This window comes from Salvia hispanica, chromosome 4, assembly GCF_023119035.1.
Source record: "Salvia hispanica cultivar TCC Black 2014 chromosome 4, UniMelb_Shisp_WGS_1.0, whole genome shotgun sequence".
NCBI classification, from domain to species: Eukaryota; Viridiplantae; Streptophyta; class Magnoliopsida; order Lamiales; family Lamiaceae; genus Salvia; species Salvia hispanica.
The window spans coordinates 3,269,457-3,289,329 of record NC_062968.1 but is presented as its reverse complement, the minus strand read 5'-3'; the positions used below and the strand labels follow the sequence as shown (position 1 = coordinate 3,289,329).

The window sequence follows — 19,873 nt, the reverse complement described above, 5'->3', positions numbered from 1 at the left end:
TAGTAATAATTTGTTTGCAAAAATAATCATTCATACACATTTTAGGCGTCATTTGGTAGCTATGTCATGTTTCGACTTAGACATGATACAATTCGTGATAGTTATTATAGTTTTGATTAATTAATTAATCTTGATTGTGTGTTTGATAGCTTAAGATAATTATGAATTATCCTATTTAAATGTTTGGTACAACAAATTACAAATAAAGATAAAATTATAATTGTCAAAATTATCCTTATTAATTTAAATTAATGACTAAACTATCCTTGAAGAATAATTGTTCTCTCCTTTATAAATTTCGATCACTCATTCTATTTATATTTATGTTATATGTTTCAAACTAATTTTTATTTTTAACATATTTGAAGTCCACCATTTATCATTGAAAAAATACAAATAATTTATTATATCTAGCAATATATCATTATGTACAAATAATGAATTAAGGTGTCGTTAGATCAATAATTAACTAAATTAATTTAACGTGTGTGTTTGTGTGTTGATGCGTCCAAAACAAAAATTATAACTAGTGTTTGTGTGTTGGATTGAACAAATAATTTCTTATATCATGGTTGTAAACTAAAACACTCCATAAAAAAGTCGTGTATATAACAATCGTTATGAAAATTAACCTTGGTTCACCTGAAATTAATTAAAAAACGAAATGGGGGTAAAAGAAAGAACCGAAAGTTGAAGGGGAGTCAAGTTGGACAGAAAGTGAGAATCAATTCAACGAGAGATATATGAGAAATATGGAGGCAATATGTGGCGGATCCAGAATTCATAAACGGAGAGGGTAAAATATATACTAGTAGGTTGGTTTAGGGTGAAAATAATAAATTTTTCCAATTTTTGGGGCAAATAGAGAGGGCGGGCATGGTAATTTTATGTTCGGATAAAAGGAAATTAGTCGCACGGAGGGGGCGACCGCCCCTCTTGCCCCTCCTAGATCTGCCAGTGGGCATATTTATGTTTTGTTTATGTTTAAAAAAATTGATGGGTAAAAATATATTTTGATAAAATTAACTAGATATATGAGTAGTTACAAATATGGTTGAAACATAGATTTTTCAGTGGGCTTTGTGCGGGCCGGTATGTTTCAAACAAACATAGACTACTATCCGTCTATCTTCATATTCTTTTTTTTTTTATGGTTAAATAAACATAAATTTAAAGGCCGCACCACGAAGGACTCGAACCTAAGACCTTTGGCCTCAGATATTATTAACATATCTACCGCTTGGCCAACTCACACATATCTTACTCCCTCCGTCCCACTTTAGGAGTCCCGGTTGGAATATTCCATAAATAGTATTAGGCCCCACATTCCACTAACATTTTTCTACTCACATTTTATTATAATACTAATACTAATAAAAAAAAGTAGGATCCACATTCCACTATATTTTTTCACCAACTTTCCTTTACATTTCTTAAAACTCGTGCTGAACTCAACTGGAACTTCTAAAGTGGGACGGAGGGAGTAATATTCTTATATTACGAGACGAAGGAAATTAAATGGTAGCATATAAACCGGAGTAGTACTTACAATCTTCATATCTTATCCACTCAAATATGGAGTAGTTTCCTTTTGGTAAGCAAAACTATAGGGTGTGAAATGAAATTATAACTTTTGAAATAGGTTGAGGGATAATGCATGTGTTTATTATGCATGATAAGAGTACTGATAAATTAACAAAATTGTATATACAATTTGGGGTATTTTAGTCCTTTTCTATCATTGGAAAAAATTAAGGAATTTACCTATTTTAGTTATACCTCGATTTTACATTATAGCCCCTCGTATTGATTAAAGAATGAAAAATAATATTTGCAAATAAAATTCAAAAATAGAAGGCTTATACTTTTTTAATAAAAATATTTTATTTTCAGACATTTAAAAAAAAAATTACATCATCTTTTTTCTAATTTTAACAAAAAGTAAGTTAAAAGAAAAAAAATAAAAAAAGACAGTGAAAATACTGATATTTAAATTAAATTTATTAAATCAAATTTGAATTTTAAAAATAATATAATTATATTATATTATAACGTTATTTATAGATTAGTTTTGCTAGAACATTTATATATTTCCACTATCCTTCAACTACTTAACGTTTTTTATCAATAAAACAATTTAGTATAAACTTATTCTTTCATAAATTTATTCAAATTATCTTTTTATTCTAAAAATTAATTATTTTATACTGTCATTTTTAATTTGGATCTGTAATGTACATTGTATTTTATTTTATTTCTTTCAACTACTTTACCTTTTGAGATTTGGAATATAATTTGAAGCCTGTGATTTCAAATTTTTTTGTATATAAAAGCACATGGGAAATATGCAATGAAAGATCAATACATAGTCATTTAATACTATTGTCGATATTACATGAACGAAGATATAATTATCTAATGTATGTTTTGAATATATTAATTAATAATACACTTGAAGAATGTGTCACAAGCCTAGGTGAACATCGAGTGCGATGACCTTCCACCATCGAATTATCTCTCATGTATCATTTGATGCACTATAAAATATAACAAAATACTCCCTCCGTCCCATTAAAAATGCAACGTTTGCTTTTGCACACTTGTTTTGGAAAAGTTATAATAAATAACTAAAGTGATGAAAAAATAAAGTAATAGAAAGAATAATGTAGAGGAAAGTCCGATTTATAATATTCTTATTTTTACTTAATATTTTTTCTCAATTTAACTATTTATTATTATTTTTTCAAAACATGTGTGAAAAAACAAACGTTTCATTTCTAATGGGACAGAAGGAGTATTAATTATAAAATAGTTTTATAATGAGTCTAAAATTTATAGGGTTTATTATACAATTTAAATATATTAGTTTATCTGGTTGTCATACAATTAAACGATATATGTCACATGTTGGTGTTACATGTCGTTATCATCATACCATTCCTATTAGTAGTAGTATTATTTAACGCACTATGAAAATAATTATAAAATTAATATTAAAATAATACAACAGTTGAAATATTAAAAATATTGTGATTTATCATATAATATCAAATTTTCATGATCTTAGCAAGTGCTATGCATTAAGTTCAACAATTTCTCATCATGAAATTTCAGGACCCATATTATATTATTAATAATATTTATAGAAATGTCATACATTCACGTAATATCATTCAGTGATATAGTTTCTTAATTATGTAAAATTATAGTTTCGAATCTCATCAATGTATTTTACTCTATCCACAATAAACAAATATTACCCCCTCCTTCTCTAAAAATATGAACTTTTGAAATTACACGAATTTTAATGCAAAATTGGTAAAATAATAAATAGATAGAAAGAAAAGTGTGTTGTGGAAAGTGGGTTCCACCTCATTAGAGAGAAAGAAATTTCCTAAAGTAAAAATTTTCTATTTTAAAGGGACGGACAAAAAATGACAAAGTTTCTATTTTTAGGAGACGGATGGAACATATACTAGCAAAATAAAATTCATAAAAGATAAAAATTGTTTATTACAAATAAATACTAATATTAGAGAAATTTAAATGAAATATTTTTATATATTGTAAACGAATAATTTTTCCCTTTTGAATTATCAATCAATAAGTGTAATAGTACTTGCGAAACCAAATATTTGAAATTAACAATAAAATACCAATAGGTTAAAAAATATATATATAACATATTACTAGTGAATTTTCAAATACATGTGTGTTTTTCCCAATTTTTACTTTGTAAAAAAAGAATAATTTATTTATCTTCATTATGATAGTTTAAATAAAATGAATAAAAAATTTGTTCCATAAAAATACTATGAATAATTATTCTATTTAAATTTTTATTATTAATCTTGTTTCTCTTTCTTACTTTACTCTCTCTTATTTTATTCTCTCTACTTTATTCACTTTTTACTTTATTCTCTCTATCTTTTTTTCTTTCTTACCTTTTTTATCTATTAATTTAACACACTCAACATTCATTTCTTAAACTTCGTGCCGAAAAGTTCCGCCTCAACTATAAGGGAACGGAGGGAGTACTATTTTGTTTCTTAAACTACATATATACAGAAAAATGGGGCAGCTGCTATGGAGAATGCATAGAAAGAGGCAGTGATGGAGAGCCTTGATCTACAAAACGTGTTGTGTGATTCCAACACATTCGTCGTCGCCGATCTCGGATGTTCGGTGGGGTCCAACACATTCTACGCCATGGACACCATCATCGAAGCAGTTCAACGCAAGTGTAACAAAAGTAGCCTCGAATTCCAAGTTGCGTTCAACAATCGAATTGGCAACGATTACAACACTCTCTTCGCCTCTCTTCCTGAGCATGGGAAGAACATGAACTGTTAGGATTAATTGCTTAGATGCAATTAAGTGAGAGTGAAATGGCTGTCTCAGAGCCGTCCAATGATGTAGCTAATGAAGATTAAATCCTAGCCTTAGGATTTATTGTTTTACTTTTTCAGTTAGTTTCAGCTTAAGAAGAGAATTAGGGTTATTCTCAAATGTAATTGCAATTTCTCCAATATGATTCAATACACGATTTCCTCTCATAGAAACTCTCTAGCCATTCTCATTTTCTTCTTCTTGCCGTTCTTAGTCATCTCTGATCAATAATCCAACAAGTGGCGCCGTCTGTGGGAAAGAGGAGAATCGTTGAAAGAAGTCGGAGATCTGTTCGAGAATGGCATTGCTTTTGGAGTCAAACAAATTCAATGGGAAGAACAACTACTGCCTACGGAAGATGAAGATTAAAGCAATTTTGATCGAGAAGGGATGCGCAGCAGTCTTGGAGAAGCCCGATCCCGAGAGTACAAGGAAGGCACCTGTTTTGGATGAGAAGGCACAGGCGAAGCTGGCTGAGATGCAGCTCAAGGCCTATGGTGCGGTGATCTTGAGCCTTGGTGATAAGGTTTTGAGAGAAATTCAGGAGCAGAAGACCGCGGCTGAGATTCTTTAGATGAGATATATTGTAGTAAGTCTCTGGCTAATCGATTATACATGAAAAGAAGGGTATATTCCTATGGTTTTTCTGGTGATAAATCAATTCTTGAGCAGCTGAAGGATTGTAATAAGGCTGTAGATGATTTGGTGGCATGTGATGTCAAGGTCAGCGATGAGGATAAGGCTATTTTGGCCCTCAATGCGCTCCCTGATTCCTACGACCAGTTGAGAGATGCGATTTTGTATGGTCGTGATAAGGAGATTACATTTTCTAAGGTTCATTCAGCTCTCATGGCAAAAGAGTTACAAAAGGAAGTCAGTGAAGAAATCCAGAAAGAAACCACTTCTCAAGGTGGAGCTGAGCCTGATTCTAACTCTCATGATGGTCAGATCAGGGATGATACACTCAAGGTGGAGCTGGGGATGAACGGGAAGGAGACCATGCTGATGACAGTGATGGTCAAGATGGTCCGAGAAACTACCAATTGGCTCGGGTTAGAGTCAGGAGAAAGAACATCGAACCACCAACTAGGTCTCTTGATTCATAAATGCTATATTTTGCGTTATGTGTGGCTGAACACATCTATTATTTAGAGCCAAGTTCCGATGCAGCAGCTATGCAATGTGAAGAGAAAGATTAGTGGCTAAAGGCAATGATAGAAGAGGTTGATGCACTTATCAAAAATGGTACTTGGATATTGGTTGATAAAGTGGAGGGCAGGAAGATCATTAGCAGTAAATGGTTGTTCAAAAGGATAACTGAATCTGCAGATGGTGAGCAAATCGGATTCAAGGCTCGTTTGGTTGCTAGAGGTTTCACTCAAGAATATGGAGTGGACTTCAACGAGCTACTATTATACGTTGATGACATGCTAGTGGCTGGAACTTGTAAGAAGGAGATACAAGAGGTGAAAGAGGAATCCTCTGAATCTGAGGATGATAGCAGTTCTGATGAGGATGTCACCCCTGCTGCAGCTCCCAAGAAGATAGAGGAGTCTAGTGATGAATCCGAATCAGAAGAAAGCTCTGATGAGGAAGAAGCACCCAAGGCTGCTTCATTGAAAAGACCTACTGCAGATGCTAAAAAGGCCAAGGAGGAGAGTTCTGATGATAGCGAGAAGAGTTCTGAAGAGTCATCTGAGGAAGAAGATGAAAAACCTGCCAAAACTCCCAAGAAAACAAGTGGAGACACTCAAAAGATGGATGTTGACAATACTCCCAAGACGCCTTCCACACCCAATGTGCAATCTGGAGGTTCAAAAACTCTATTTGTTGGAAACTTAACTTTCTCTGTTGAGCAAGCTGATGTTGAGAACTTCTTCAAATCTGCTGGGGAAGTTGTAGATGTCCGTTTTGCAATGGGTCCAGATAATTCATTCAGGGGCTTTGGTCACATTGAGTTTGCTACCGCAGAAGCAGCCGCAAAGGCTTTGAAAATGTTTGGTGCTGCTGTCGAGTACATTGCACTAACATCAGCTGTGAATGAATGTTTTTGGCTCAAGGGAATGGCTGTTGATTTTGGGGTGGAGCAACAGGCAATAGCTATAGGCTGTGACCACAATGGGGCTTTGAGTTTGGCAAAGCACCAAATGTTTCATGAGCATAGCAAGTACATTGATGTGCGGCTACACTTTGATAGAGAGGAAGTTGAGAAAGAAAGAGTCAAGCTTTTCAAGGTGAACACTGCAGATATGCTGACAAGCCATTAGCTAAGGAGAAGTTTGAAGACTATCTTAAGCTGATTAGTGTGTGCAATTAGTGATCATTCCATCTAAGCAATGAAGGTGGAGATTTATTAGGATTAATAGCTTAGATGCAATTAAGTGATTTACTTTTTCAGTTAGTTTCAGCTTAAGAAGAGAATTAGGGCTTTTCTCAATTATAATTGCAATTTCCCCAATTCAATTCAATACACGATTTCCTCTCAGAGAAACTCTCTAGCCATTCTCATTTTCTTCTTCTTGCCGTTCTTAGTCATCTCCGATCAATAATCCAACAGGAACTACTTTGCGGCAGCCGTGCCTGGCTCCTTCTACGGCAGGTTGTTCCCTTCCACTTCGGTCCACATCGCCTACTCCTCGTCCGCGCTCAACTGGCTGTCCAAGGTACCCGAGGCCTCTAACACCGCTAAAATCCATTACAATGGGGCCCCTGATGCGGTGGTGAGAGCTTATGAAGCGCAGTTCGAGGAAGACATGGAGCTGTTTTTCAGATGCAGAGCTCGGGAGATTGCGGCCGGAGGGCTGATGCTGTTAACCATGGCCGCTGTGCCTAGCAGAGACGTGCAACATCCTGTAGCCTTGATGTATACTTTTATCGAGTCCATCCTCATCGACATGGTCAAAGAGGTATATATCGTTTTTTCTTCAAGCAAAATGTAAACGAAAGTGGGTTGAAAATGTTTATCAATGTTGATGTGTGCAGGGAGTATTAGCGCAAGAGCGAGTGGATTCGTTCAACCTTCCTATTGTATTTCCTAGCATAGAGGAAATAAGGAGATTGGCTGAGAAAAATAAATGTTTTGAAATTGTGAAAATGGAAAAGGTGGAAAATGCAATGAAGGGGGAGGACACTAAGATTGTAGTAATGCACCTTAGAGCAGGATTGGAAGGGACTCTGAGCAATCACTTTGGAAGTGAGATTGTGGAACAAGTTTTTGAGAGGGCCATCCAACAACACCACAAGCTCCAATCCACTCAAATTGACACAAGCTCCGCCGGTATCTTTGTTGTGCTCAGCCGCAATTAAATATATGCACGCTTTAATCCATATGTGCACGTTTTGAGATGTAGAAGAAATGGAACCGAAGCCATGATGGCCGGGAATAATTCTCTTATGTAATGCACTATATTTACTAAATAATGAATGAATGTTACATTCGTGGTGATCTAATTATTTCCTTTCAATGAAGTACTACACGACTTAGTTCAATATTAACCAGTTATCTGTCGTGTGGAGTAATTCTCGTGGGGTAATTCTCTTACATAATGAACTATATTCGTTATTAAGATGAAATAATTCAAATGAATAATCCATTTGTAGTTAATAGTGTTGATGGATTTTTATTTATTCGCGTACAATAAAACTACGTAATGAACTAAATGAATATTAGTGATGAACTCGTTATCTCCTTTTAATGAAGCAATACAATTGATTCTCATTGTTTTGCATTTCACAACAACCATTCTCTGTGCTTTGCGATTCTCTAAGTATGCTTCTGCTGCTAATTGGAGAAGTCACATTGTGCGTGCAACATAAAAATTTTGAGTCAAATGGGGACATTTGAATCATATGTTAGTGAATATATTTGGACTTCAAGTCATGCTCTCATAATGATACATTCATGTTATTAGGACCTCCAAGTCAAATCATGTTGACATATTAAAAATCATGGAAACATCAAACTTGATTTGTGTGTATGCAGTGAATTTGAGTATATGTGTGCATGTAGTGTGTGTCACAACATCACGGAGCCTACAAGCCTGAAGATGTTATGATCTTCGTATTCGACATATGATATGAGAGACATATGGGGAAGCACCGATTCTTGTTTTGGACTAAGGTTCTTGGATATCTTTTTTTTTTTAGGATTAGGGCCTAACAATATCAAGTTGTTAAAGGTTTCGTAACTGTCTAATTTATTGAGTTTGGGTTAAATTAAATTAAGGTTGGGCCTTGGGCGAGGTTTTAAGTTGTTAAGGTTACTTAATTCTGGGCCGGGCAGCTCGGCCTTGGCCCAGTGTGGGCCGATCCAAGCCCGGCCCATCAGTGAAACAAAGCGGGTCTGGGTTGGGCTCATTGGTTGAAATGGGCTCCAATTAAGCTATTTTGCAAACCCAAGCCCCCATAGGACTAGGACCATCTAAAGCCCAGTCCAGGCCCGGGCCAATCAGAGGCCTACATTATATAATTCATTTTTAAAAATATAATTATATAATTAACCACTAATAATTGTATATTTATATATTTATGTAAGTCATTTTATCCATGAGACATGTTATCTTTTACATCATTACAATTTGTTGGATGTCACCGAATGGAATCAAACAGTAATAGTTTAATATTTACATAAGTTTCCAAGTAAATTGTATATGCAACAATCTATCTTGACTACATCCAATTTTTTTCTTATATTTTTATATCCAAAATGTAAAAAAGATGATTTTGTAGTTTATCTTTAAAAATATTATGTTTCAAATCTCAATATTTGATTAATAATTCTAGAATTCTTTAAATTTATTAATTATTTCATATAATTTTAGTTTTAAAAATACAACATCAACTTATATGTCGTCATCTACTACTAAAAGTAACAATATTGGTTCTGCCTTTAGTGAGCATGCAAAATTATATTAATACAAAGTCAGTAAATAAACTTTAACGCAAAGTTAAGATTTAGTGTAAATGAGATATAATACAAGTTATATACTCCTCCGTCCACGAAAAATAGAACAAATTTGTCATTTTTAGTTGACCACGAAAAATAGAGCGCATTTAAAAAAAGAAAGTTTTCAATAACTTCTCTCTTACTTTTTTCTCTTCTCTCTTACTAATAATATGGACCCCACATTCCACTAACACTACTTCTCTCTTACTTTTTTATCTTCTCTCTTAATAATAATATGGACTCCACTAACACTAGTTCTTTCTTACATTTTTTCATTTTCTCTTACTTTACCAATTTCACATTAAAACTCGTGTCATTCAAAATGTGTCCTATTTTTCGTGGACGGGGTAGTATTTTTTTGACATATAATATTGTTAGCTTCTCTTTAATATACATAAATAAAAAATTTTAAACAAAACCCTGCTCGGTCCAGGCTCACTTGCCAAGTGAGCCTGGGCTAGGCTGGGCCTGGCTCACTCTGTCATACCCCAACCCTTCTAACGTATATATTTATAATAAACAAATACAAATTTAAGTAAAGAATTTATATATTAACCATTCTACCATCCAAATACTATAATTACAAAATCCATCATTTATTAGACTTACTTACAAGTATTCTAAATCCGCACATATAAATAAACAAATTTCAAATCCATATGCATATGCCTCTCTGTTCAATTTATTATTTTGTGACAAATCAAGTCTGGTATCTGCCCGGGATTCCATTGTATATGACCCGAAGGTTCATTGCCATTGTATATATGGCCCATAGGTCCATTGTCATTGTATATATGACCTCGTAGGTCCCATTGCCTTTATACATATATATGACCCCAAGGTCCATTGTCATTGTATATATGACCCGTAGGTCCATTGCCATTGTATATATGATCTCGTAGGTCCCATTGCCATTGTACACATATATATGAGCCGAAGGTCCATTGCCATTGTATATATGACCCGTAGGTCCATTGCCATTGTATATATGACCTCGTAGGTCCCATTGTCGTTGTACATACATATATATATATGACCCGAAAGTCCATTGCCATTGTATATATGACCCGTAGGTCCATTGCATTGATATCAGACTCAGAGCAAAATTATCACATATCCTCTTTAGTCCAAATGATTCAAATAATTTTAATGTCATATAAAAATATATAAATTGCACCACTGAGATATCTATTATACCAATCATATATCCATATCCTACTCTACAAAATAACTTCAAATAACACATAATTATATTAAATTCACTATCATATAATCCATATATTCACTTTAATCTAACATACAGCAATTAAGTGTGTAAAATATGTAAAACTAAAAAGTGTATTTTATACTCACCTAATTATGATTATGAGATATACTCTAATTAAACATGATTCCGTCTTGAGTTTATAGCTAATAATTTGTGTGGGCGTATACATGTAATCAACGAGAACATTTTCGTTTTCTCACCATTTTCTTTCCTCTCTAATAAATCTCATTTTCCACCCCCTTTCTCTCCATATGTTTTCTAATTTCTCATTTTCTTCAAGATAAATCCTCCCCAAACCGACTTAATATCTGAAGTATTATTATATACTTTCCTTTTCTCCAAAAATTACTTTTTAACTTATGCACATACACGTAGCAATGCATAACAATACACTTGTCCCTAATCTTATCTATTTATATTTTAAATAATATTTTGCAAATATATATATATATATATATATATACGAGAAAGTGATCAATTGGTAACTCATCATTTAATTGCTAACTACAACTAATTTAAGATCATAAGATTTTTAAAAAACGAGTGGTCTACAATTTGCCACGTGTAATTTTTATTTTTATTAATAAAATAAAAAAGAAGAAAAAAAACTCTAAATTAGAGTTTTGGATGAAAATGTCAATATAGTGTTTCGAAAATATGAACACAATGCTTTGAGAATGTCAACACAATGCTTTAAGAATGTCAACACAATGCTTTAAGAATGTTAACTCATTGCTTATATTGACATTCTAAATGTATTATATTGAAATATTTTATATAGTAGGTTGACATTTCTGCTTGTACGAAAAAATTAAAAAATTTTGAAATTTTTTTCAAATTTTCACGTCGGAACATATGCATGTAGGATATCGTTGGAATCCTTATGAAATTATCTTTAATTTGATATATGTTATATGAATTTAAAGTTTTGGGATTTCTTTTAAAAGTTAGTTATAACTAAATATGTAGTTAATTGATATTTTTTGGAATAAATCATATGGCCTTATTGACGTTTTTCGTTGATCGTATTGATATTTAGGAATTAATAATCTAAGCCCTTAATTTGAATATCCAATAGCTATTATTTAGTTGTAGTTAGCAATTAAGTTATGAATTAACAATATAACACTTCCACATACATTATATTATAATTTATTAAAAAACGCCCACTAAATTACTTAACAAATTTGAGAGTTGTACGTATAATGTACATCCCGGATTTTAGAACCCTAATTTTAGAGCCCTAGAATTTATTGTTGATGACGTGGAATCGAGAATGCATTTATTTCATGAGATGATATGGTCGAGTTGAGTCTAGGGTTTGCGTTGAAAGTTTGAAAAGTCAAACTTATTGATTTTATGATGTGGCATGTGATTTATAAAATTATGAGATTTATGTGGTTAATTAATTGTGTAAGGGTGAGTGAGAATATTAGAGAAAATTTTCATAAATACTTGTCACCCTAATTCTTGAAATTTTCGACCCCTTGGCCTTTTGGAGAAGGAATTCTATTTTTCCGGATTTAATTTAATTCTTGGGATATTTATCCAAATTAAATCCAAGACCCAAATATTTCCTTTTGAAGAGAGAAAAATCGAGCCCCTTTGTTTCTTGGTGATTTTCGAAAATCACCTATTTTGAGAAGAAAGAAATTATTTTATTTTAGTTAATCCCTTACTTGATTTCCTTTCATACCTAGAATTTAATTATTCTACCAAATCTTTCCATACTTCAAGAGATCTTGCCTTACCTTATTTTAGTTAATATTCAAAAATCCATGCCTTATTTAAATAGGCATAGGGGGCTATTACCGTCCCAAGTTGGGAGAATCCATATTTTTATTTTGCTCCGTGATATTTTATTCTACTCCGTAAAATATATTCAAGACAAAATCTTGGCTAAATAAATAGCCTAATTTTCGAAACCTATGGGATTTGCCCTAGGATCTATTTTTGTTAATTCTTCTTCCCTACTTCACAATATTTATTTATTTAATCGTGGAGAATAAGATCTTACCAAATATTCTATTCTAATTACCTAAAGATCTTGTTGAGCACTATAAATAAGAGAAGACCCCAACCCTAGACCCCAAATTTTTGGCCCCCACCATTCCTCACTCTCTCAAATTTTCTTCTTCCACACACCAATATTTTGTCATCCTTTGAGAAGAATTTAGAGTTTGAACGCCAAGATTCTTGAAGAACCAAGTCTCTACCTTGTTTCTACCGATTGTTTTTCTCTAAAAAGGTATTTTGTTTATGAGTTCTCCTTATTCTTCTTCTTCTTCTTCTTCTTTTCTTTCTTCTAACCGATTAATTGGTCTTCTTGAACCCTCATGCATCCTAGTTGAGTGAAAGTGGGATAAAAGGGATGTGGGAATGTGTTCGTGTGTATGAGTGTGGCGTGTGTGCGTGTGTGTGGCGTGTGTGTGTCGTGTGGTGTGTGTGTGGCGTGTTGTGTAGAGTGTGTTTGATGGTTAAATATTCTTGTGGGATAAACATGATCTTGATTAATTAGTAATGATGAGATAAATCAATGGAAAAGGGAAAAGGAGTATTGAGACATGCATGAGTAAGAGTAGTATTGAACTTAATTTGTGATATGTGCCTATGTGATTAAAAGGTGAAACTTTGGTTGCGAAGCCGGATAACGGAAAAGCGAAACTACTTGAAAACTAAGCAGTCGAGGTGGGCTTTACTCTAAAAACTCTCTATTATTTTGTCAAAATGTTGTTTGGTGTTATAAGGGTGGTTTAACTGTTATGCCATGCCTATGTTTGTTTTTAATGTGATACTTGATATGCTTATACGAATTCGGGTCTGAGTATGGGCCGCAAGCCCTACCAGGCTGTGTACACGATGGGATCGGGAGCCGTCCTTGCTAGTCGGCCGGTCTCGTGGGCGAAAAGTGTGGCCACACTTTCGTCGCACCATGGAATAATTGTGATTTGATGAGAAAATGGGGGATTATTTTGACTGGCCAGTCTATGAAAATATATTTTGTGATACTCGTGATATTTCTTTTATAACTGCTTAAAACTCGAGTTCACTTGGTAAGGGTGGCATAACTTATAAAATGTTTTGGCAACGAGCCCACTGAGTATTTCAAAATACTCAGCCCTGCATGTGTTTTTCTTATGTGCAGGTTGAACGATGACGAGCGGTGGCGGGTGTTGAGCAGGATAATTAATTAATATGGATATGTTGAACTTCAAGCGTAGTTATGTCTTCATACATAGCTATTCTTTCTCTTGGTCGTTTTCCGCTGAATCTTGATACTCTATAGAATTTCTTTTGGGATAATTGCACCCTAGCCTTTTCTTATGGTTTTTATCTTGGATATTCCGTCGTACTCTTAAGACATTTTTTATCGTCATTTATGACACCTTCCTTCTTCTTTCAAATTCCTAGGTTAAGTTATTGCTTTAAATACTCTGATATTTCTTTCAAATCTTTTGGCCAACACTCTTTAAATGAAACCCTAGCCTATATTTACTTCTTTGGAGTCCGTTTGGGTAGCAGCCGCCGCATTTATTGTACCCTAGGAGGGCAGGCTGTTACATATAATATTTAGGAACAAATATATGTACAAAAATATTTCATAAAATAATATATATTTTAGCCAAGGATGTTACATACTCCACTCACATTTTATTATAAAACTAATATAAAAAAGTGGGTTTCATATTCCAGTAACTTTTCCAGCCCACTATATTGTACATTCCTTAAAACTCGTGTCTACAACAAATGTGACTCCTATTGTGGGACGAATAGAGTATTTATTACTCCCTACGTCCCATTAGAAATGAAAGTTTTGCTTTTGGCACGGAATTTTATGTATTACGCGACCAATGAAATTAAATTGTACTTCCTCCGTGCTTAAGTGAAACATTTCTATTTTGACATAAGAATTTAGGCGGTGTTGTTTAGTGAATTAAATTATTACATTGTCTCTGTCCCATAAAATAGGGACTTCGGGGAAGGTACGAACTTTAATGTGAAATCTATCATCTATCTATCATAATCTAAATTGCCAGTTGGGTGAAATAACTTGTATACCCTTTTCTACGGGAAAAGTTATCTATTGGTTGAGATTAACTGATTACTTCCTCCGTCCGCTATTAGGAGTCCCATTTATGGGCGGCACGAGTTTTAAGAAATGTTAAGAAAAGTGAGTGGAAAAAAGTTAGTGGTATATGAGTCTCATTTGTATATATTAGTTTTAAATGAAATATGAGTGGAATGAGTTAGTGGAAGGTGAGATCCCATTACCATTTATGGTAAAAGTGAACCGGGATTCCTATTTACGGACGGACTAAACTGAAAAAACGGGACTCCTATTTGCGGACATAGGGAGTATCAATTATTAACATATATTTGAAAAATAAAATAAAAATCATAAGAAAAAATAAGAAACAAAAACTATTGGCGGATGAAAAAGCAAAAGCTATTGGTTAAATGCATTGCTGCCCGCAACACTTCTCAAAGAAATTTTGCAATATGCATCATTTAAGACTTCATGTGAACTAATGTGAATTAATATCTCTGATTGCAGGCTGATCTCACGTAGGTAATTTTCCGGAATCCGGCGACCACTCCGGTGAAACATGTAGTGATTCTGAGACTGCATCTATGACTTCATTTGAACTAATTTTCTGATTGCAGGCTTATCTCATAAGGTCATTTCTTAGCTGCTCGGAGTCCGGCGACTACTCTGATGCCCTTTCCAGATGTAGAATCTTTCGATCTGTCCATTTGTGAAAGTTTGAATACCAAAAGACCAAAACATAAGTTTTAAATTAGAAAGTGAAAAAAATGGGCGCTATTCTTATTTAGGGTTATTAAAAATATAGTTTACATAGTGTATACTTTGGGCTTTTAGAGTTTGAAAAATTCTTACTAATATATGTATACCGTTTAAATTTTAATTTGGAACTTTAATGTATTATAGACTTTTAAAGTTTTATAATTTAAAGTTTAAATAATAATAGTATATAATTTTATACTACTCCTATTTGATATCATTTTAATTAATATAATATAGACTTCTTGATTATGATTGTTTCTCTTGGAATAGTATTTCTTATGATACAAATACAATAATGCTCCATTTTTAATGGAGTATAATTTTATTTTGTATGCAATAATATTTAGTTACTATGAGTTAAGAAATTAAATAATGGTTGTTATATAATTTTATTTTGTATTCAAGAATATTTAGTTACTATGAGTTAAAAAATTAAATAATGGTTGTTCCAAATGGACACGTTTGAATGTTGGATTGAGTCTTTTAATATGAACTATATATTATGGGTTACAAAAGGAATAAATAAAAATAATAATAAAGAAAGAAAGAAGATGATGGATTACTAACAAAACACATAGTAATTTAAATTTTTTTTTATGCGTTAATACTTTATGAAATATTAAAACAGAAGTATCTATATGTAAATTAAGAATAATGCTAACATGTGCGGATGCAAAAATCATCACTGGACTATTTTAATAAAAAAAATTATTTAAACTATATACATGTATAATTTAGCTCATGGATAAGGGCTTTTGTATAAAAATTTAGATAAAATTGATATAAATTAAAAAACATTACAACGAAAAAATATTAAAAAATTATGTTTATTAAGGGCTTAAGCCCCTAGTCATTTGCATGTGTGTCCGCCCTGATTACAAAAAGTGATTATTTTATTAATATAATTTTTAAAAAATACTTTTTAATCATCCTCCTTTCATTTAAAATAACAAAAAAAAAGAGACTTCAAATCCATTATTCAAGATAGTATAATTGAGTTGACTTTGATTTATTCTACTATTAGATATGTTTATTTAGTCTTTGGCAATGTATCATGAGTTGTGTAAAGTCATCAAAACCTATAGTATTTTATATCAATTTGTAATATGTTCTTTACTTTTCCTTTTTTTTTTATTACCCTTTCGCGGTCATATTTAGTTTTCAATTCTTTCTCATCCTTATTCATTTCCGATTCTTTTGTCTCATAGTTATAATTAATTTGATTTTGTTTTTTTCTATCATTCTTTTTTATGCTTCTCAAAATATTGTACATGTATTTATGTATATTAATGAAGTTTGATAAATAAAATATCTAAAGTTTATTATTATTGCTCACGATACTCAATTTTGCAATATGGGAAAAAATATTTAAAAAGTTTTATAATTTATCTTAAACTTATTAAAAACATCTAAATATCATCCAAGTTATTCTGTATTTTCAATCTAAATTAAAAACAATCACTAGTATATGCATTCCACGTACTCACACATATTTTCTTTATTTGTATATCTTATTCTAATTAATTCATACTATTTGATAATTAGTCACACATGTTCTCTTTGTCATTATTAATTTTACTGTTTTTACTCCACTTAGATCATAAATTAAAATTGTATAAAATTGTTTGTCGAATTTGAAATATTACATTCATTAGGGAGTAATAAATTCTTCATTTAGAATGTGACAAGCTAAATACATTTCTGTGTTTGTAAATCTTCACGTTGCTTTGAATTCTTATTTTCTATTTATTCATTATATTTTGTATTTATTATTTGAAACCCTTATGTCCCGTGCATAGCACTTGTGTTAATACTAGTTGGTAAAGTACGAGAGATGTAGAAAGAAAAAATGCTTGGAGTATTATTCGTGGAGAATTGCACCCACTCGTAAGAGAGAAAAGAATTACCAAAAATATTTGGAATAGATAGGGAAGCTAAAGCCTCTAGCCCTACTACAGCCGATAGCCCAAGTACTACCCTGCGCCTTAGGACTTTCAGGCGGTTAGGGCATACAAGATCAACTAATCCGCCTCAGCCACTTAGAAACAGCTTACTTTGCCGAGCCAGCATCAACTTCTCTATTGACGTTTGCGCCCGTGCCATCAACCGAGAAGGCGGACGAGCCTATTTCACAACCAGCCCAGCATCTGATTTGTGGACGGACCAAGATGGAAAAAGAAGGCTATTTTTATGGGACGGAGGGGTAGGAAGGTTAGAGAGTATATAAAATAAAGAGAGATTAAAGTAAGAAAGAGAAAGAGAGAATAAAACAACAGAGGTATATTAAATTAAGAAAAAGATATAGAGATAAAGTAAAAGAGATAAGAGGATAAAGTTTGGGACGTACAAAATGAGGAATACGTCTCTCTTAGATTGGGACGTAAGGAATAGAAGCATATAAACCGGAGTACTTACAATCTTCATATCTTATCCACTCAAATATACTGTAGTTTCCTTTCGGTAAGCAAAACTATAGGGAGTGAAATGAAATTATAACTTTTGAAAGTTGAGGTATTTATTATATTATGACTAGTAAGTTTTAGTAGTAAATTAGTTAGGAGAGTAGTAATAGCAGAGTAGGTGAGGAATCAAATAAAGTTTAACTGTCAACATGTATATATATTACGTTAATTAAGTTGGCCAAAAATTGTTAATAAGAAGATGATGTTAAAATTGTTAATAAGAAGATGATGTTATTGAATACTACTATGTAAGGTATTACTCCCTCCGTCTCAGATAATTCGTCCCAGTATTCCATTTTAGTTCGTCCCACATAATTTGTTCCACTTCACTTTTACCATTTTTGGCAGTGGACCTCATATTCTACTAACTCATTCCTACTCACATTTTATTATAAAACTAATACTTTAAAAGTAGGACCCACATCCCACCAACTTTTTCAACTCACTTTCCATTAGATTTCTTAAAACCCGTGCCCGGTCAAAGTGGGACGAATTATCCGGGACGGAGGGAGTAAAAAGGAATTAGTCAACAACAACTAGTTTGAATACTACTGCATGTAGAAGAGTTAGTAATCCCTCTCTTCCACAGTGGTGCAGTCATTTTGTTGGGTAAGGTATTAAAAAGGATTAGTCAATAACAACTAGTTTGAAGACTACTACATGTGGAGAGTATTAGTATATTTTAATGACGATTTGAGCTAATTAATGACTAGTTTAATTGTATAAATAGACAATGAAGATATGTGAATCGTGCAAGTTGAGCTTCTGAAATCAATAGCATAACTGATAATGGCTGAATCAATATCTCCGATGAATGGCGGCAGCGGCACATATAGTTACGCTAGAAACTCCACTTGGCAGGTTCACTTAAATTCCAATTTCTTGATGTTTTATACTCCCTATGATTCAATTAATTACTAATTTGTTTCTTAAACTACATACAGAGAAAAGGGGCGCTTATTGTGGAAGATGCAATAAAAGAGGCAGTGATGGAGAGCCTTGATCTACCAAAGGTGTTGTGTGATTCCAACAACACCTTCGTCTGTCCACATCGCCCATTCCTCGGCCTCGCTCAACTGGCTGTCCAAGGTGCCCGAGGGGTTGACCGTGGAAGGCTCTCCTGTGTGGAACGCCGCGAAGATCCACTACAGTGGGGCCCCCGATGCGGTGACCAGGGCTTACGAGGACCAGTTGGAGGAAGACATGGAGGTGTTTTTCAGATGCAGAGCTCGGGAGATTGCGGCCGGAGGGCTGATGCTGTTTAACATGGCCGTCGTGCCTAGCAGAGACATGCAGCATCGTATGGCTTCGATGTTTACTTTTATCGAGTCCATCCTCATCGACATGGTCAACGAGGTATATATCATTTTTGCTTTGTACTACTCCCTCTGTCTCAAGTCATATTTAATACTATTTTACTTAACACAAGTTTTTAAAAAATAAAAAAAAATGGGTTGAAAATGTCAATAGATATGAATCTCACTTTTATATATAATCTACTAAAACGTGAATGTGGACTTTTAATGGGATATTAATTAAGTGTTAGAATATAATGTGTGCAGGGAGTATTAGCGCAAGAGCGAGTGGATTCGTTCAACATTCCTATTGTATTTCCTTGCGTGGATCAAGTAAGGAGATTGATTGAGAAAAACAAATGTTTTGAAATTGTGAAAATGGAAAAGGTGGAAATTGCAGGAAAGAGGGATAGTAAGATTTCAGTAATGCACATTAGAGCAGGATTGGAAGGGACTTTGAGCCATCACTTTGGAAGTGAGACTGTGGAACAAATTTTTGAGAGGGCCATCCAACAACAACACAATCTTAAATTCAATCAAATTGACATAAGCTCTACCGGTATCTTTGTTGTGCTCAGGCGCAACTAAATAAATTAATATTTTTTCTCTTTAATAAGGTAGAATCATATCAATAAATGCAAGAGCTCAAAAATTGTACACCGATTCATATCATTCCAGTTAACTATTTTTATTTTTATATACTATTAT

General features: G+C 33.1%; 1 protein-coding gene and 1 pseudogene across 1 annotated transcript; both read left to right on the top strand.

The window, feature by feature from the left end:
• The first annotated feature begins 664 nt into the window (after positions 1–664).
• Positions 665–7,695, top strand: LOC125218031 (annotated as a pseudogene).
• Positions 7,696–18,923: 11,228 nt separating this feature from the next.
• On the top strand, positions 18,924–19,864 carry LOC125223755 (loganic acid O-methyltransferase-like). The gene is made up of 2 exons (XM_048127042.1): positions 18,924–19,226; positions 19,433–19,864. Exons 1-2 carry the CDS (start codon positions 19,074–19,076, stop codon positions 19,751–19,753), a joined length of 474 nt encoding a protein of 157 aa, XP_047982999.1. The 5' UTR covers positions 18,924–19,073; the 3' UTR covers positions 19,754–19,864.
• The last annotated feature ends 9 nt before the right edge of the window (positions 19,865–19,873 follow it).